The sequence below is a fragment of the Falco rusticolus genome, chromosome 5 (assembly GCF_015220075.1).
Source record: "Falco rusticolus isolate bFalRus1 chromosome 5, bFalRus1.pri, whole genome shotgun sequence".
NCBI classification, from domain to species: domain Eukaryota; kingdom Metazoa; phylum Chordata; class Aves; order Falconiformes; family Falconidae; genus Falco; species Falco rusticolus.
This window is the reverse complement of record NC_051191.1, coordinates 83,472,704-83,492,471: the sequence shown is the minus strand read 5'-3', so window position 1 is coordinate 83,492,471 and position 19,768 is coordinate 83,472,704. Positions and strand designations below refer to the sequence as shown.

Sequence of the window (19,768 nt, the reverse complement as noted above, 5' to 3'; positions counted from 1 at the left end):
TAATAAAGCTTCATTTTTGAAGCCCTAAGGGAAGTGGAGTGATACAAGGTGGCAGCAAAAAAACCCACATACTGACACAGAGATCCATTCCTGGCAGAAGTAATTCAGGCATAAGGCACCATACACTAAGGACCCTTCATCTTTGGGTAAGAAAGATGCTCTGGCACAAAAAAAAGCTCCTGTTACATCAGCACAACACTTCACCAGGTTTTTTGGTCATTTTATTTTTGAAAGTTGTTTTGTACAAAAAAAAAATTACCTTAAACACCACCATGAAAAACAGTAACAACAGACTTAGTGACTTCCTATTTTTTCCCATGTTATAGGATTGAGACCATAACAAAAAGTCAAAGAAAGCAGGAATTATTTGCTGACTCTAAACCCAGCAACAAAGCAGGGCCACCCCTTTTCCCTCAATGTTACTGTTCAGACTGCTTTGGCAGTATTAAAAATACACAAACCTTGTCTTTATGCTGCTGCTAACAGTAGTGGCTTGCTTACAGTCTGCCCTCAAGACTGAGGACACTTCTCTTGTCAGTCTACAACAGGGCTGAATGGGATTCCTTAGAGTATAAGCCCCTCAAAAAGCAATTACTACTCAAGGTGCCAAGTTCCTGAACATTCCCATTAAGTCTTACAACTCAGCTGTACCTGCTTTTGACAGGGCCCCATGAGAAGGTCTGTCACTCCCAGCCAGTAGCAGTATGTAAATACCATCTGCACAGGGCAAGTGTCTTAAGACTAGTCTGCACCATGCTTAATATTTATGAAAACTGACCATCTAAGGGCAAGAATCCCTTATGCAGTTTTTAATCCTTGGCTTCCTTTTTTATAAAAATAAGTTCTGGTAGCTTCACGGAAAAACCCTCTGCCAACGGGGAGAGCATAAAATCACAATGCTGACAGTGACTGAGCCATGTGGGCAGTCACCTTGGGAGGTTTGTAACAGAACTCAAGTGGCAGCTGCCCATCTCATTTTGCCTTGATGCCAGTTTCAGTTTCAGCAAATGTTCCCTTTACTTAGCAGCACATCATTTCCTTTTGCTTCTCAGTGATTGAGAAGACAGAGACAATATTTTGACTGAACTGAAAAGTCGCAAGACTGTATTTAACTCCTATAGTTTTTTAGCATCACCCCTCTCCAGTCTTGAGAGGATGGCATGCATCCCTTTACATTTGTTGAAGGAAACTGGTGTGTACTCTTCAACATACTGCCATTAGGAAAAGACTGCAGAGGTGCTAATGCCTCTTCCAGCCCCATGGAGCCTGGTGTAGAGCACTCTGCAGGTTGTGCTGGCAGAAACAGTGCGTAAGAGTGCAAAAGCTAGAAAAGCTGAAAATGCAGTCAAAGGAAAATAATTCCAGTGTCTTACAGATCCTGTAAACCCTAGCAGGAGAAAAAAAAAAAAAAAAAAGTAAAAGCACGAAAGATTTCTCCTACAGTCCCAGCTGTTTTAACCCATGGCCTCTTTTTCCTTCCCCTTTCCATACCCACCCATAGCCCTTTTCCCCTTTCAGTGATTAGTCTCCCACCTGCTCAGTGCTGAATTGCTTTCTTGCTGTCTTCTACTCCACTCTCAGCATTTTTGCCCCCCCACCTCTGCTGCATTTAAAAAAACCTAAACCAGCATTATATTCATAAGACATGCCATCAGGGACCAGTGCTGTTTACACCCAGAGGCATCCATGGGACTTGACGCACCAGAGACAGCAAAAGCAAATAGTGTAAAGAAAATCAGAAGTGAGAGAAGAACTGTCTGGGAGGCACCCAGCTAAACAAGCACTGGGGAGATGGGGAGAAAAGAACTCAGTGTTGAAAGCCTATCACATTGGTAGCAAGTGGTCATCCCGTTCTTCTGACTCCTCACCCAGCTGGTCATCACCCACACCACGGTATGCAGCTGGTGCATTTCGAGGCTTAGATCGGCAGACAAAGTCACAGCCATCCTGCAAGCACAGGACATCGCACTGGAATCAGACTGTATGCAACTGACTTGGCACCCAAAGCAAAGCAGCTTCTGTGATTTCTCTTTTGCTCAGGGATTATGCCTATCCCTGTGCTATCTGGGACAGGTCCCCAAAACTTGTCTTGGCATGAGAAGCACACATAAAAACATACTGCTCTCTCTTGAAAGCTCTGGACATACTGATCAACAATACGCAGCAACATCAGGCTGAGACAAGCACGGAGGATAGATTGCACTGGCTACAATGACCAAGGAGGGGTTTCAGGGAGTCAAACATATTGGAGTTCCCAGCTTAACATTCCTATGGGAAGTGTTAACTACTAACGAGCACGTGTTCTAGTCTGTTATGTAACTGTTGCAGGATATCAGTAGGAAATCAGTCTCAGCAAGGATTCAAAAAGAGTACTCGAGAAATAAAACTGATAACCTCTTCTTCTGCCTCAGGATACACTACCCTGGTGGTAAGTCTACCCAAGAGACCTAATCCATGAAGACAAGGCAGATGGCATTTTCATGTGTCCCGACATATGGGCCAGGCTGGGGATATATAGGGATTTTCACTCACCGCCACCAAATTGCCCAGATCTTGCCAGAAGGCAAAGTGAGGAAACTGTTCCATGCCCTTTGCTCCCACTACAAGGCGCTGGTAGAGGAACCCACCAATGATGTAGACTGCAATCAGTGAAGCAAACCTGGAGGGCAGAATTAAAAATCAAAGCTGAGGAAATCCTACAGACAAACTCTCCCAAGGCAGCTAGCTGCCTTAAATTGATATCAGAGCATCACTCAAGAACACAGCTATAAACAGAGACCAGACCAGAAAACATCCCCTTTTTCAAAAATCAAAAAAGTATTGATCTGCTAATATAAATAAATATAAATCTTTTCAGCAGCATTACAGGAAGCAATGCCTCTAAGCACAAGCACAGAAAATGAGTCAAGACTCCTGGTCTGAATTCCCAGCTCTGGCAAAGAGCTGTTGTGACTTCCTAAAACTGTAGGTTTTCCATGCTTCAGTGCACTTGCCTGTAAACTATGAAGGAGGATGTCTACAGAGAACAGAGCAGCTCTGCAGCATCATGCCTTGAGCAAGAGCTTTTGTCCAAAAAGCTCAGAGACATAGTAACATCTAACAGCGGCTATGGATAGGTATACTACAATTATTTACTCTAGTATAGCATTTGCTATGTTTCTAAGTAAGTAACACTGGAGATTATGGCCCAGACACCAACAGCTCTTTCAATGACTCACGTGATCAGTAGAATGGAGCCAACACTGAGGTGGGAATCCTCCGCTGGACAAGCCACACTGCTGTCCATCTCAAAGAGGTAGAAACAGTCCTGTTCTTTTTCCCGCTCTTCTGAAATAATGCTGAATGAACTCTGCAATTTGGGAAAAGTTAAGTCATGTGAAAATATGCCCGGGAATGCTGAACTTCACCAGAAGATGGTTTTATCACTGTTGGTGCGGCTAGGCAACAGACACTGAAGGACAGGAGAAACCCCTACTGCCTCCTCAAAGCCCTTCTGCTTATAAACAGCTGTTTGTCTGGCAGCCTTTTGCTCCTCTCCCACCTCGTGTCACTCACCGCTGTAACACCCCGCTTGCAAGAAATCATTATCACAGCTCTTCTCTTTTCACCACTGCAGTGCCTGCCATATGAATCACCTCCTTTATAAATCAGCATGATCCAGTCACCTACCAAGAGAGAAACAATACAGGCTGCAAATCCAGATCAGGAGGCAAAAGGCAGATGCTGAGCAAGAAAGCATTGAGTGGAATCTTACTTCCATTGAAGACCTGGGTTTCATTGATTCTTCCTATCACTGTGGTCTTTCCATTCTGTCTATCTGTTTGTACCAAGCCACCAAAATCGTGCAAGGTGCTGTTGACCTCCCTGCATACCCTGAAACTGTAGACATAGTTTTCCGTTTTCCCTTTCTCCACAGTCACGTTAAACCTGCAGCAGGGAGAGGACAGAACAGACAGCCCATAGGATTACAGAGAACAAGACTCAGAGCAGCAGACACTTGAGACCTGGAAGCCAGTCACAGCCCCTACTAACAGGGGAGCCCATTCTGCAGTCTGGCCCCAGATCTTCCCCTCCCCTTGGCACATGGGTAGCGCTGTGCGGCCCCAAGGCCTGCAAGGTGTTGTACAGTACCTCATTTGGCTCAGGGGCTCCAGCTTCTTCAGCAGGGCTTTTTCTGTTTGCGACTCACTGCTTTCATCACCAATCACATCACAGCTCCTCTCTTTCAACTGTTCAGCCCCCACGCTGACAGCAAAGGCCACAAAGACTATCAGCACAGCAGAGGTACAGCAAGGTGATGACATCCTGGGCACACACCACAGAGAACACAGAGGGTTAACTGCAAACTAACTCCAGGGTCACCAAGTCAATGATTGGCCACTTCCTCAGTCCTGACTAGAAAAAGAAGTCAAAAACACAGTTCCCAAGGTCACTAAATCTGAATCTCTTGCACAGTCAAAGCCAATTCGTTGGGATGATCTGGGATTCTTTTCTGAATTTTGCCTCAGGACCACTAAAAGTTTTGCTGCTGAGCACATTAATTAGCATCGATTCAATCAGAGCAGAGCCCAGCAGGCTGAATGCTGGAGTAAGTTTTAATTACAAGCCACCGTTTGTTATTGCATTGCACTGAGAAGCCAGCCAGCAGAAAATTATTTACCAGGCCACTAATCAATCCTCTTTGCAGCTCTTGTGTGAAAAGCTTGTAGGGAATAGCCACTGTGATTAGTCAGGCAGTGTTTTTTCGAGTGCCTTAATAATCATAATTATGTTATTTTTCTGGTACTACTTTCGCTGAGAACCTTAAAGTGTTTAATAATGCTAAACTGCAACTTCACAGAACAGTTTTCTTCTGTTTCCACAGGGGAAGGAGGAAACAGACACGTCCTATCCAGCCGAAGAGGCAGTAACGAAGGTAATAACAAAATCCAGAAGATTTGGCTTTCAGGTTCATGCTGAAAGCACATATGAAACATTCAATGACTGCACCAGCCAACCACAGTGGCACAACAGATTCCCCTCTGCTTCTCCCGTTGCAGATTTCAGTAAAGCTCTAGATGCTGGTGGACGGCAACCAACAGACCCACAACTACCTAAGTGTCTGCCTGGCTGCAGCTAGGCAGAGCCTGCTAGAGGAACAGCCTGTGTTGCTGAACCGATTACCGCCCCCCCGCCCGGGGTCCATCGTGACAGCTTCAAGTGCCAAGCCAGCTCTCTGATGGCCACGGAGGTCAGATACAAATACGACAAGGTTAGAAAACGCTGAAACGAGGAAGCCTGTGACACAAGAACTCGTGATTCGTCTCTCACAAGACCAAAAGCAGAACCCTGCCCCTAGCGCTAGCCACAGCTGCTCCGGGCAGCTCCCTGCCAAACCCTTCGCTCGCAGACACGCTGAAGCGAAAGGCGATGCGGCCACTCTGTTCACCATCCCCTCGGCCGGTCGCCGCCCCGGCGGAAGGCTGCCGCTGCCTGAGCCGCTGCCCAGCGCGGGGACGGGGCCCGGTTTCCCACCCGCGGCGGCCCCGGGGGCCTCGGTCCCACGCCGCGTCCCCGCCACCCGCTCTCCGCTTCTCGCCGGAGCGCCACCTCCCCCGTCACCCCCACTTCGCCGCCGCCGCACCCACCTGCTGCCGCCACCGCCCCGCCCGGCCTCCCCCCACCGCGCACGGGCACAGGTTCGTCCGCTTCTATGGAAGAGCGATCCGGGGCTCACGGGCATCACATGCTGCGTGCCCGGCGGTGGCGGGGCGGCCCGGGGACCGCAGGCGCGGACAGCACCGGACGGCACCGGCCTCCTCTGCGGCACCGGCCGGCACCCCTCGCCCGCCCCGTGAACCGGAAGCAGGAAGAGCGAGGCGGAACTGGCGCCCTCTGCCAATGGGAGACCGGGAGCCACCGGGATTTCCCCGCCCACTAACGATTCCTCAGCGAATGAAGAGCGGCGATCCAAAGGCGGCTGCTAAAGCCCGCCCCAGCCTATAAAGGGAGCGGCTCCGGAGCCCGCCTCCTGCCTCTTCTTCACCCAATGGCAGGTGAGCAAAGGCGTGAAGGTCCCGCCTCCCCTCTCTTCTCCAATAGAACGACGAGGGCCAGCAGACAGGCGTCCCGTAGCGCCCGCCGCCTGATCCCCCCCCCCCGGCCGAGAGCCCGGAGCGCGGCTCGAGGCGGGAGCCGCTCGCCCAATGGCGGAGAAGCGCGCCCCACCCCCCGCCCCGCCTCTCCTCCGCCCGCCCGCCCGCCTGAGGCGCCGCCGCCGCCGCCGGGCCGGGCCGAAAGGCGCTTCGTGCACGCGCTGCGTGACTTTTCCACCTGGAGGCCGAACCGCTGCCCCTCACACAGGGTCGGGTCACCTGCAGGCGGGTGACCGCCTCAGTAAAGGTGGAAGACCCCCCCAGGCTCGCCTGGCCTTCCCCTCGCCCCGCGGCTGAAGGTGGCAGCAGGCCACCGCTGTCACTGGGCTTTGCCGCGCCCCCCGTGTACCTCCAGAGTGACTTACGGTTACACGGGCCAGGGAGCCCGCTGTTCATAACGCTGCTCTGGGGCCTTGGTCCGTCTGGTTTGGCCCTGCCTGACGCGGCTGTTTTGTTACACTTCGGAATGGAAGTGTCTCTTCCACCTCCTGCAAGTTTTGCCGCTCAGAGGAATTCTGATTATTCACTAGTCCAGCTGATTATGCACTAGGTTGGTGAACGTGAGCGTCTTGGTTATGATTAATAAAGCTATAAATGATTTGAGACTGGCCTATTTCTTAAGTCATGCCCCCACCATGATGGTAAGAGAGTCTGCTTTCCAGGGCTCTGTTACTGGAAGGGACGGACATTCTTTGCCGGAGATCTGAGGCACTTGCATCTTTAGTTAAGAAAGAAATGCTGGACTTGGCAAACTTGCCGACATGCTGGAGAAGCCACTTGTTTGAGAGGAGTTTGAGAGGCTTCCCTATGGTGTGCTGCTTCACTAGTGAAGAACTGGGAAGGAGCATTGTCGGTTCCTGGAAAACTGATTGATTTAGTCCTGCTGTTATTTGTGTCCTACTGCTGATTCCACTGCAAGTATAGCACAAGCATCTCAGCTGCAGAACTCACATTTGTTTATGTTCACACTTAGCTGTTAACCGTGTGTTCCCTGCATACCTCCTACGGTGCAATCGCTTCCTTTCTGTTTCCTGTTCCAACTGAGAACTGAACTTATTGCTGATATTTGAGAGAAAATGGCAAAACACATCAAAACAGAGCTTTTAATTCTTCCCTGCCAGCCTTCACTGCTCCACTTGTTCTCAAATAATGCCGTCTTTGTGATCACTCTGGCCTTGCAGGCAGCCTGCAGTGCCTTTGGCTGCAGCCTGCAGTGCCTTTGGCCACAGCCTTTTCCCCTTGGTCTGGGCACTTAAGCTGTGTCTGAACCTCATTGGTTTCTTTCCAGCCACACAGATTACATTCCCAACTAAACTCCCCTCATGACTATAGCAAATTCTCCCTCTCTGAGCCTGACAGCTCTCTTTAGACTTCTCCAATATCCATCCAAAACATTCAGGAGAGACTTTCCTTCTCTTGTGTTGCTCTGCTGTCTTCTGCCTTCTCCTTCCTTTCAAGTACAGACTCCCTGTCTTGCTATCTACAGGCCCTACCCAGGATTGGAAGGAATCTTGTGGGTGCAATACACCACCCTTAGGGGCAAGTGTGTGATGAAGGAATTTGCAAAAATAACCAGTCCATGCCTTCTCAGACACGTGCATTGGAACACATTGGCCACAACACTCTATCAAACTAATCATCCTCCCAGGCAATCATTCTCAAATTTACAGCATATCACCAGGACGGGGAGCAATCATCTCTGTCCTAGAACTGGAAACCATGGCAAACTACTTTGCTGAGGATGCCCGAACAGTTCTTGTAAATGAACTGTACCAGTGGTGAAGATGTACACCCCAGGCCTGGCAAACATCCTGTCGTGGTTTAACCCCAGTCAGCAACCAGGTACCACACAGTCACTTGCTCACTCCTGCTCACCCAGATGGATGGGGAGAGAACTGGAAAGGAACATAAACTTCAAGGGTTGAGATAAGAACAGCTTTGCTTAGGTAAAGCAAAATCTGAGCACGCAAACAAAGCAAAGCAAGGAATTCATTCACTGCTTCCCATGGGCAGGCAGGTGTTCAGCCATCCCCAGGAAAGCCGGGCTCCGTCACATGTAATGGTTACTCACGAAGACAAATGCCATAATGCAAAATGTCCCCCACCTTCGTTCTTCTTCCCCCAGTTTATATACTCAGCATGACATCATGTGGTATGGAATACCTCTTTGGCTAGCTTGGGTCACCTGTCCTGGCTGTGTCCCCTCCCAATTTCCTGTGCCCTTCCAGCTCTCTCGCTGGCAGGGCCCAAGAAACCGAAAAGTCCTTGATTTAATATAAACATTCCCCAGCAACAACTAAAAACATCAGCGTCCTATCAACCTCACACCAAATCCAAAACAGAGCGCTGCACCAGCTACTAAGAAGAAAATCAACTATCCCACCTGAAACCAGGACACATCCCCAATCTGAGCATGAAGTGGAAGGGATCAGAATCTGGCTTGAAACAGAGATCAGCCAGCCATGCAGCTAAGAGGTTTCTCAGGATGCTGGAAGCATTAGTAGTCTCCACTATAGAATTGTAGAATCATTTAGGTTGGAAAATGCCATTGAGATCACTGAGTCCAACTATTAACCTAGCACTGCCAAGTCTACCACTAAACCATGTCCCTATATTCCATATCTAGACATCTTTTAGATACCTCCAGGGATGGTGGCTCAGCCACTTCCCTGAGCAGCCTGTTCCAATGCTTGGCAACCCTTTTGGTGAAGAAATTTTTCCTAATACCCAATTAAATCTCCCCTGCCATAACCTGAACTATTGTCCCCAAAGCTCAGTCTTCACTACTTCAGAAGAAAACTATCCTTTCCTGTTATTGCTGACCACAGAGTCACAGAATGACTGCGTTTGGAAGGGACCTCTCAAGGTCATCCAGTCCAACCCCATGCTCAAGCTGGGCCATCTACAGCCAGTTGCCCAGGACCGTGTCCAGATGACTCTCCATGGAGGGAGATACCACAAACTCTGGCCAACCTGTGCCAGTGTTCAGTCACTTTCACAGTTAAAAAGTGTTCCCTCTGAACATCCTGTCTTTCAGTTTGTGCCCATTGCCTCTGGTCCTGTCACCGGGCACCACTGAAAACAGAGCCTGGCTCTTCTTGTATCCTCCCTTCAGGTATTTATATACATTAATAAGATCGTCCCCAAGATGTCTCTTATCCAGGCCAAACAGTCCCAGCTCTCTCAGCCTTTCCTCATAGGAGAAATGCTCCAGTCCTGTTATCATCTTTGTGGCCTGTTGCTAGGCTGTCTGCAGTATGTCCATGCCTCTCTTGTACTGATGCTATTGAGATGTTGACTCAGAGGGTCTTGAGGGATGCCAGCTCTCAGTGCCTGCCTGTCACAAGCACATTCACACTGGGTGTTGGATGTGGGCAGAGTTCCTGGTACAAGTGTCCGAAGATCACAGGGTTTCCTTCTCAAACCTGTGCTTGTCCACCTCTCCTTCCCTTTTGACAGCAGTTGGGCTGCCAGTTTGCCGTAGCCATCGCTTATCCCACTTTTCACCTTGTATTCTTGCTATTCACCTTTTCACCTTGTGTTCTCGCTATCCACCCACTTCTGTCTCTTCAGAGTGGCACACATTCTCACAATTACTGTGTGTAATCATAGCCTCTTGCATTGGTAACAATTAGAATACCCATGAACTCTTTAACTAATCACCTTTTCCACTAATGACTGTTAGGTTAGGAAATGGAAGTTGTTGCACTTCTACTGCTCTCCATTCTGTCGTGAATTTGGTTACTCTGAGCAGCTGGAGATAGAGGTTGCAACTTCACCATTTTTGTCTTCTCAATGTAGCCTCAGGTTTCCTGTTTCAGAGTCATTGAGCCCTGTTGCTCAACAGCTTGATCGAAACATCTTGTCATACGCACTCTTTGCTTTGGCATGGAGGGAAGCAGATCAGAAACTTCTGCAGCCGAAGAGAGCGAAGAAATAATTTATACTTCTGTTAAATTCTCTCAGACTTCTCTGACGAGGGCCAAAGCTGCAAAAGAAAAGAGAGGTAAGAAAGCTGGATGAGGTAGGTCAACAAAAGATTTTATTTTGAGCGAAAGATCTAAGAAAAACTCTGAGCTGGCCACTGATTGTGAGTGCCAGCTCACGGTGCTGTTGCTTTGGTTCTGAAATTATCGTATTTTAATGTGATAAAAGCTGATGGTCAGAGATCCAGCATTGTTCCCCTCCCTCTCTCCATCAGAGCCCTTTTGGTGTCTACTGGGCATTCAACCCAGGCATCCTTTACTCCAAAAGAGGGCTGCAGTTTTAAAGTTGTCTGCTTGTCAGCAATAAGCGACTGTCAGCAATATTCTTTGAAGGGTAGGCGAGATGTGAGTACAGATAAATTAGAGGCGTATGCTAATCAGAGATCAGAGACAGAAGAGGCATATGAAATCATCCAGTCTCTCTCCCGTGGGGCTCTGCAGGATTCTTTTGTGATACATTTTTTCCCGTGTTTTCTCCATTCTAATTTTACATACCTCCCAGTGAGAAAATTTTCAGCTCTTGCCTTGAGACAATTTTCCAGGGCATTTTACAATCAGACTGATTTTCTTAGCACTTTCCTTAATTTTTCCTCTTTCCGTATTTCCACTCCATTCCCCCTTTTCAGGCCTTGCAAATCTCACACCGAAAAACTTCTCTGGCTGCCTAGTTGAGAAATACCGCCTTAGAGGACTGAGCTTTTGCATTGGCGATCATTCTTTGTACACGTCTGCTTCCCGTGAGCTGATAGCTTTTCGTCTAGATGCTCGTGTGCTTTAGGCAAGTTGTGTTGCATTGGCTGCAACACTAATGGTTGACTGTAGCTTTTTCCCCAAGCTGTTACAACAACAGGGGCTCTCGCTGTGGGATACGAGATTTCTATGCCCTGAATTGCACATATCTGTGGTTATTACTGCTGCCTGCTCACTTGCTGCATTATGGAAACACAGCCAGCACAGAAATCCTCAAGATCCTATCTGGTAATCACACTCCCATCTTCTTGGATGGCAGTCTTCCTTTTGCGTGTGTTTTCATCAGAAATGATGTTTTCTGTTGCATCAGAAAACACAGGAACATCCCCTCATTCCCAGTTATTTGTGTTCACTCCTGCCCTGTTGCGGGTGGAGATTACCTAATGCCCTCTTGAGATGTTTGCAGTTTTCTCTTTAATATTCCTCCCCTCTAAATTCCTTTATGTACCCTCAACTTTTTGAGCTAAAGTCAGAGGGCCTAAAATAAGGAAGCTGATCTTTGAACACACTTTCTGTGCTTATTACTTGATTATTTCCCAGTTCTCTTCTGCAGTACAAGGAGTCCCTAAGTGCAATTTAAGTACTTTCTTTAGGAGATCTTTATTTCCAGCTCTGTCCCTGGCTCTATCACTTTTGAGAGATGTGCTTTCAGGTATTCATCTCTGTTTTCAAATGCACATGCTTGCTACTAAGTCATCCCTGCGATGCAGTATCACAGGTATATCACAGGTGTATAGATCCATCCTCTGGTCAAACCAACTGGTTTTGGCTCTCATGGACTCCTCAAAACCGAAAAGTTGCCCTGGCTTTCTTCTGTTTGGTTTCCAGAGAGCCTTAGATATGCCACACTACCAAAATGTCAGTCCAGCAGTCAGTTAAGACAGCGTTAACCTGTGTGGCGCGCTTGCAGTAACAGTGATAATCAGGTCTGTGCCATAGCCAAGGACAGGATCCTCATTTTTCAAATCCTCCTCTCTGGCTGTAGGTGGTCATGCTGCTCCCATACTGACGTAGGCAGGAGCTGAGGGGAGTTAATTGGGACAGCACAATGACATTCTTCAGATTGCCCTAGAAGACGTGAATTATAAAATGTTAACAACTTTCAGTTTTTGAACTGAATCTGAACTCCCAAACATAGGAATACTGGGTCATGTTTCTTGCAGATGAATGCAGTGTATCACAGGCATTTCTCCAGAGCACTGAGAGACCTAAAGGGGTGTTTTGTATACTAGAAAGTTATAACATCGGATATTTATGTTATATGTCCATTGCTTCACTTCTCCCTTCCCTTGGGGAGATTCTTGGCACAGTTTCTCAGATAACTCATGGACATATTTATTGACGCTTCATTCAGATGTTTCTCCTCTGTTTCAAACTCATCTCAGGTACTTCTCCCATCCCGTCCTCTTCTACATCCTATCCTCTGCTGAGGCAGGTGCAGGTTTGCTGGGAGGCTCCTGCCAGTACAAGGTGCCACATGGTGCCTGGGGGAGCTCCGGCTGACTTGAGGTGGGTGAGTCCCCTCCTGGGGTCAGCCACTGCAGAGGCTGGATGAGCTGGCTCTGTGGCCAGGCAGGGGCAGAGATATGGCTGACCTGGAGACAGGTACACCTGGGAAGCTCAGAGTTTCAGATGTGGTCCAGGAGCTAAGGATCAAGCACAAACCCTTGAACCTGTTTTAAAAAGGGGGAACTGCAGCGACTCCTTTTTGCAAGGGTTAAAATCTTAATTTACAGAATTTTTTATTCCACTTTCCCTGGATTCCACTGATCACTGCAGTTCAAGTGAGACTTAAATTCACCTCGAACACTTCATTATGACTTCCTTACTTTCTTTTTCCTCCCAAGATTATCTAATGGCATAATTTTTCATTTTTAAGAACTTAAGTGAACTCTCCCACTGCTCTGGTTGTGGAAGTGCCCTGAGATTTTGTTTTGATGCCGAGTTGAGTCAGTTCCTTTTTTTCTGCCGTTGGTTTGAAACAATAGAGGGTGAGCTGCTCTGTTCATTGCCAGGAGGCACCAGTTCCGGTGCCCAGTGCTGACATTTAAGTATTAACCGTTTCACTGACTGTCATTCCAGCCACCTTGTCCTGAAAGTAATTTTCCCTAAAATCAGGAACAGTGATCTGGAAAATGCAGGAGATGGCTTCTTTGAGAGGCAATAAAGGAAGGAAAACAAGAGCAAATCCTCAGACATGTGGTCTCAGAACACAGAATTATGTTTCAACAGATAGTTACCATCTTTTACTTAGTTTTCAGTTGTAATTTGCAGAGAAGAAGCTCCACCCTACCCCTTAATCTTGGGCTGACTCCGTTCCCTTGAGGCTTAATTTGATGGCAAAATGCAGGTCACCGGGGGTACAAGGCTGACTTGCAAGAGGAACAGAGAGCAGGCAGAGAAACCAACTACCCTGTTCAAGTCCTTCAGTTCTCCCATCGTCCTCTAGCACAAGGCTGAGTAGATTGTACCTGAAAAGTCTTTCTGTATTTTGTAGCTGAAAAGAGATGGAGTTTTGTTCTTTAATTACGATTAAATACTTAAATAATAAAATGTTGCTATTTTTTAACTACAAGTGGGGCAGCTGGAAGATCCTGCAAGCTTCAGGAAACACAGCAAAACCTTTACCTTAGGGAAGGTCTTTCTTTGAGAAGAATAATGCTTACAATGAAACTCTCATGCCTCTCGCTTGTTACCTTAGAAACTTCTTTTAGGCAAAACCGCAGGTCTAAATATGTTGCTATAAACCAGAAACCAGTGTTAAGACTGGTGAGCCTGCAAACTGGTCTAAGATCAAAATAGATTAATTTTTATTAATTTATTGATCTGATCTGCTTTCTGTATTTGGACAAAGCTTCCAATGCTTAAAGGATGCATTCTTGCTTTTAAGTGAAGTCCCTTTCCCTTCTGTTTTAGCACTGACTTTCTTTGCCCTTCCCACAATAATCTTGATACATGATGTACGTTTGTTTTCAGCCTCCACCAAGAAATGTTAAAAAAATTCTCCCTTACCGCTTACCAATATTTTATTCTTTTAGCCATCCCTTTTAAATTGTCTCTGACAAATTTCCTCATTTCCCTGTAGTTTCCCATTTTGAAATTATTATACCACAGTGCCTTTTGTTGTTGTTGTTGGTTTTAACGTCTGTTGAATTTCAGTGCACTTGTGTTCACTGCAGCAGAGATTCAAGGCTGGCCTTCCCATCCTGCCACCCCACTATGGTAGAGGCAGATGAGAATGGAGGACTGACTTGGGAGTGTCCCGGGAAGATGTAAAATAACCATGTGTTTAAGTTTGTGAACAGATTGCTGAGAAACATATCGCTAGTGGTTGCTGAGAGAGCTGGGGGAAAGGCCTTGGGTTCCTTTTTGCATTTAAGCTGGAAGCTCGTGGCTGTGGCGATGCAGCTCAGCTTTTTTGCCCTGCACTTCAGTGCTGAGGCAGGTGCAGGTTTGCTGGGAGGCTCCTGCCAGTACAAGGTGCCACATGGTGCCTGGGGGAGCTCCGGCTGACTTGAGGTGGGTGAGTCCCCTCCTGGGGTCAGCCACTGCAGAGGCTGGATGAGCTGGCTCTGTGGCCAGGCAGGGGCAGAGATATGGCTGACCTGGAGACAGGTACACCTGGGAAGCTGAGACAGGGACTGATGGCCCCAAGCCCAGCTGAAACAGGGCCCTGGGCTGGTGGGTAGGGACATGGTGAGGCTCTGGGGAGGCTGGGCAGGGACAGCGATGGCAGCAATGTACGGAATATGCCCAGACAGAGATGCTCGAAATACTTCAGTTCCCTGTGGAAATGCCCAGGACACAAACAAACTATGTAAAAGCACTGTCAGTTTTCAGGTGGCTCCTGTTCACTATGGTTTCTTTTCTCTTTTACAGCTCCCTGTCTGTGGCCAGCAGTTGTGCCAGGCTTGGCTATAGCCTTTGGGATATTGAGCATCTCCCTAGCGATTGCTTTGATTTGGAAGATGAGTAAGTGCACAAAGGGGTGCTGAGGATGAGCAGCCAACAGCAAAGGACTGGATACTCGTCTAAGTACAGGAGCTCAGATCCTGAATGCCATTATATGGGGCTAAACCAAAAGCTATTCTAGGTTTCCACCAGCATTAAGTACCCACTGCCTTTCCAGAATATTGTGAAGAATATTGTGAAGAATATATTCCTTGTGCAAACCCCAGGCAGCCTATTTCAGATCCTGTGGCAAAGAACAGTGATACATATTAAAAGGTTTTTGTACACTTGTCTGCTGCAATTATAGTGGTAAACAGTAGAACAAATCTGCAAAATCTATAACACTTTTGCATGCATGCAGAAAGTGCTAGACCACATGAGAAAACGTACTGTTCGCTGTTATAATCCATTCAACTGATGTGTGACACAATCACGCTGCACCCGCAGGATGATGTACTTTTTCCCTTTATTTTTTGCACACCCAGAGCCTTGTCTGCTTTCAGACAGACAATTTTAGTTCTCAGGTATCTGAGTAGTTCAGAGGAAATGGAGTGGGTGGGTGAGGGGCAGCCCCAGCGTCAGAGTGCATGTGACTCTTGTATGAAGATTTGGAAATTGCACAGAGGCTCTGAAGTTCAGTGTTCATGCATTGTTATTTTTAGATGTTTATTCTGACTTGTGTTTTCTGCATTGCAACTACCCAGAAGAGTTGCTTTTCATCAGGTCCTTGTTGACAAGTGTCTTCCTGTTGGTTAATGGTAGGGAAAAGCTGGTATTTTGTTTCCTTTACAGGTCACTCCCATCCACGCTGCCCTGAGCAGTGGGTGGCCTACAGAGGGAGCTGCTACTCCTTCTCCAGGGAGAGGAAGGACTGGCATTCCAGCCGGGAATCCTGCCGGGCACAGGGAGCTCATCTCCTGGTGGTCAACGATGCCTTGGAAATGGTAACGACTTTCTTATTCTTTGAGCATCTTCCATTTCCTTGCAGATACCTCAGTGACTGACACCCAAGCAGTGCTGTCACTGGCAATATTTTGGCTTTAAAGAAGAGGAAGGATTTATGCCTGCAACGTTACTGTGCATTTCCAGTTTCAGTATACACCTTAGAAGTTCCCAGCAGGCAAAGAAACAAAGGGAGGGGAGAGGTGAGGGTCACTGTCAGCTAAGCAGAATCATCCTATGAAGGATGTTAGGAGACAGCCTTCTCCACTCCCACTCTCCACCTCCCCTCCTATACCCAATAAAGCAGATATGAATGATTACAGGAAAAGACTGTGCACTGTGCAGTCGCTGTACAAGCCAGCAAGTACCCACTCTCCAGACATGCTTCCTATGCAAAAGCGATACCTCTGCTCCCTGCACCGCTCCAGCTCCTCCGGCTCAGTGACCCTTGCCATTCCCTGTGTTATTGCATGGATATTTCTTCCTCGGTCTGTTTTCAATGCTTACTTCCTCTCTTGGCCAAAAAACCCCGGTTGTGCTGGTGAAATCAGAAACTATCTGTTCCACTGCTCATTTTGCAGCAGGTGCTCATCAGGAGCAGGGACATGTATGACCACTAAAGAAATGGGTAGAGCTGATCACTAGGGAGCTGAGGCACATCTGCCTAAGTAGAGCAGAAGTAGTCGATCTGGTTTTGTGCAAGCCAGGTCTTATTAGCTCAGGTCCAATGAACGTGGACAGCTTCCAGTGCCTGGACAGAAGTTGCATTGTATGTTCTGTGGGGGCTTACAAAACCAGGTCTCTGCTCAGTTGGAACTGTTCTTGCTCTCATGCTTGCTTAGGCAAATCCTGATTCCTTGGGAAATATCCATCTTCCCAAGATTACCCATTTCTCTGCGTGAAGAAAACCTCCCTGGTCCAGCTGCTTTTTTACTACTGTCTCTGCTACTAGACCGTTACCTATTATCCCCGCTCAGACTTCCCCACGTAAGCAAGACTTTTCTAGCTATCCAGGCCCTATGCTGCAAAGGCTGTGACTGTTCATCCTCCCTGTGCCAGGGAAACATAGTCAACTCCAAACCACCAGCAGCACTCAAACATTCCTCAAGCTGCTCCTATTCCCACCACTTTACCAAGGCAGCTTTGTTAAAGCTTCTGCGTGAAGATACCTGTGCTGAAGCTTTGTTTATGGCAGCAGGAGATAAGGATGGAGGCCAGCCATACCACTGAGAGGTTGCTGTTGTTAGGTTTCATTGCAAATGTGGACTAACGTTCATCTCGTCTGTCTTTTTTTCTTTTTTTTTTTTGGGGGGTGGGGGTGGGTGGGAGGGAGGATTTACTTCAGGGCTGAGTTTCTAACAGTAAACAAGTTAAAGGTTAGATGAAAGGAAATGAACATTGAAAACATGTAGGAGGAAAGTCTGTATAAAATTTAATGAGCTTTGGTCCTGGGCTCTTTTACACAGATCTGCCAGCACCTGCTCTTCCTGCCCCAACCTGATTTCACCTTTAATTCTTAATACTTTGTATTAGCTTGCTACCTAGCTGTATGGTAGAACATTAATATTCCTACATAAAGCTCTGTGTAAGAAACTCCAGGAGCCTTGGGTGCAGTTGGTTCACATATATTGCCCTGAGAAATGTCCTTTGAAGAACCTGCCCAGGACCCTTGAAAGCACGCTTGCTTCCTTGCCAGTGTACACATCTTTTATTCTAGGCATGATCTTTAAAGCTGATCTTCCTGATTAGAAAAGGTGGAGAAGCAGTGTTGTCAGTCACTTAAGGAATAGTCTAGCAAAGGGATGTATATTGCTCTCTGTTCTCTTTACTTATCCTTACTTCCATTTTCAGGCAGACTTCCATTAATGACTTTTCAATTCATCACCATTTCTAGGACCTGTTCAAGAGTATTCAAACAAGATGTTTCTGGGTTGGACTGAGGAACAGCACAGGCTCTGGATGGATTTGGGAAGATGGCTCTGTACTCAATGGCACCAAGTGAGCTTCCTTCTGTTTTAAAAACAGAATTTTTTAATTTAATTTAAATTAATTTAAAAACAGAATAATTCAGCTTGCTTGGTGTTCCAGCACCCAGAGTTCCTGCACCAGATCTCAGGAGCGTTCTTCCTGCATGGATTTTCTTCTTATCGTCATCTATATGGCACTAAACTCAAAAGGGTCTACTTTTCCCTGCCCCGCACCTTGTAAAGGCATGTACCTGTGAAAAGTAGGGTTAATGTTTGTATCTCACTCTCTGCTTCCTCCAGCTGCTCAGACCAAGGATTATTTACCTGTGCTGTCCACAGAGTTGCTCATTCAGAAAAGCATACAGTCCATCTTGGCTTTACTGGCTTTAGCCACCTTGCACCCATTCTGCCAAGTGCTGGTGTCACTGGGTGCGAGGACCTAGCCCTTTGCTGCTTCACCGGTGCCAACCCCAGTCAGAACCTTAATTTTGGCAGTGTTTACTTGGACAAAACTCAGTTTTCTGCATGAGGGAAAACATTATGATCTGGTCTAGTAACTTTGCCTCACCCTTTCCTTTTTATGGCAGTTAAGACAATGAGTTAGTCTGTGACACTTCTCCAGCAAGGAAACTCACCCGAGATCTCACTGTCAGTAGGTCAGTACTCCAAACACTTGGCTTAGTTCCAATCTTTAATCCACTTTTCTGTTACTACAAACTCCTTGAAGGAGATCATCTTTCCATGAAACTCTCAGCACTGCCTTTCTCATGCTGGTGGATACCACTGCCACTGCAGGGCATCATGTCTGTTTGGTTCTGGTTTGGGTTCCACAATGGTAAAATTCCTCAGATGTGTAATCTCCAGGTAGATGAGTTATTTGGTGGATGTTTTGTTTTCTAACAGCTGCCCTTTGGAGGCTGGGTTTTTTCACTTCCTCTGGGCTCCACCCTTCAAAATCAGATGTTTTTTCTTTCTTGTCTCCAGGAGACAATCTCAGCATTTTCTCTCAGTCTCACTTTCGTTCTGCGTCTCTTGCAGGGTCCTCTCTAACAGCCCCGTGCAACACTGTGCTGTCCTGATGAACAATCACTTTCAAGCCTCCAGCTGTGAATTTTCTACTTCATGGATCTGTGAGAAATCTCTTAGATAAATCCATATACATTTTCATCTCATAACCATCTCATCAGTAGTACAAGTGGATCATTTTCCTGAAAACCAAAGCTCTACACAAGACCAAGGACTTGCCCTTTCCACACCCTCACAAAGGTGTTTTGCAGGGACAGGTTTGTTGCCCATAAGGGTGAGTTATCCGTAGTAGTAGGTCCGTTCTCAGTCCACATGTGTTGGATTACTGCTGTTTGTGACCAGATGAGAGCTGGGACATATTCCCTGGCCTAGTCTTTGCCTTATTTGTCCTATAAGGGCAAACAAAAATTGTGTCACAACAGATGCCGGGTCTTCAGATCTCTGAGCCAGCCATTTTCCTCCATTCCTGAGCATCAGATTCATTTCCATTCCCTGCATCTCCATTGTCTGGTGCCAGCAGGGCTGGGATGATGAAGCCTGCTTTTCACTGTCAGAAACATATAAACAGACTTCTTCCACTGGCAGCCTTTCCTTTTGCGTCCCAGTGATGTTAGGGGGAGCGAAGAGAGTGAAATTAGATAACAGCTTCTGTAAATCCAGCAGTGAAAATAAAGCTCCAGTACTGCACTGGACAGCAAGTGTGTACCCATGTCATTACTTCTTTGTGTTGGAAGGAACCAGCTGCACACCATGTTCTATAGGCCAGCTTCAACCAAAGCAGTCAAGAGGCTGGGTTTCTGGAGTCAAAGGAGTACAGTTAATTGTGTGTTGTAAGACCATACTTCCTTCTCCACCTCTGCAGTTTCATACTGCAGTGAGAGAAAGCAGTGGACAAATAATTACTACAAGGAGCTTTCAGTTCAAATAGAGCAGAGGACAGCCAAAGGGTGTGAAAAGCATAAAACCACAATGAACATTAAGGGTGGGACAGTAGGTTGCATTTCCACACAAA

General features: G+C 47.0%; 2 protein-coding genes across 3 annotated transcripts; one reads left to right on the top strand and one right to left on the bottom strand.

Annotated features, from left to right (window-relative positions):
* Positions 1 to 182: 182 nt before the first annotated feature.
* On the bottom strand, positions 183 to 5,864 carry M6PR (mannose-6-phosphate receptor, cation dependent). 2 transcript variants are annotated; one of them, XM_037388410.1, is made up of 7 exons: positions 5,628 to 5,864; positions 4,132 to 4,305; positions 3,755 to 3,927; positions 3,556 to 3,665; positions 3,219 to 3,349; positions 2,533 to 2,659; positions 183 to 1,947 (listed from the first exon to the last, which is right to left on the bottom strand). In XM_037388410.1, exons 1-7 carry the CDS (start codon positions 5,720 to 5,722, stop codon positions 1,825 to 1,827), a joined length of 933 nt encoding a protein of 310 aa, XP_037244307.1. In that variant the 5' UTR covers positions 5,723 to 5,864; the 3' UTR covers positions 183 to 1,824. The 2 variants fall into 2 exon arrangements, with proteins under 2 accessions (XP_037244307.1, XP_037244308.1); XM_037388411.1 differs by lacking the exon at positions 5,628 to 5,864 and adding an exon at positions 5,094 to 5,215.
* A 3,516-nt stretch (positions 5,865 to 9,380) lies between these two features.
* On the top strand, positions 9,381 to 19,461 carry LOC119148368 (killer cell lectin-like receptor subfamily G member 1). Its single transcript, XM_037388412.1, has 5 exons — positions 9,381 to 10,140; positions 14,750 to 14,842; positions 15,614 to 15,765; positions 17,658 to 17,761; positions 18,769 to 19,461. Exons 1-5 carry the CDS (start codon positions 10,023 to 10,025, stop codon positions 18,878 to 18,880), a joined length of 579 nt encoding a protein of 192 aa, XP_037244309.1. The 5' UTR covers positions 9,381 to 10,022; the 3' UTR covers positions 18,881 to 19,461.
* Positions 19,462 to 19,768: the final 307 nt, after the last annotated feature.

Bases quoted from the DNA above. Each gene is read 5' to 3' on its own strand.
- M6PR (XM_037388410.1), bottom strand. From the start codon at position 5,722: ATGCCCGTGAGCCCCGGATCGCTCTTCCATAGAAGCGGACGAACCTGT. The intron at 4,306-5,627 runs GTGGGTGCGGCG...GTGTGTGCCCAG, and splicing joins CGGGGCGGTGGCGGCAGCAG to GATGTCATCACCTTGCTGTA. The intron at 3,928-4,131 runs GTACTGTACAAC...TCCCTGCTGCAG, and splicing joins GAGCCCCTGAGCCAAATGAG to GTTTAACGTGACTGTGGAGA.
- LOC119148368 (XM_037388412.1), top strand. From the start codon at position 10,023: ATGGAGGGAAGCAGATCAGAAACTTCTGCAGCCGAAGAGAGCGAAGAA. The intron at 14,843-15,613 runs GTAAGTGCACAA...TTTCCTTTACAG, and splicing joins TGCTTTGATTTGGAAGATGA to GTCACTCCCATCCACGCTGC. The intron at 17,762-18,768 runs GTGAGCTTCCTT...CGTCTCTTGCAG, and splicing joins TCTGTACTCAATGGCACCAA to GGTCCTCTCTAACAGCCCCG.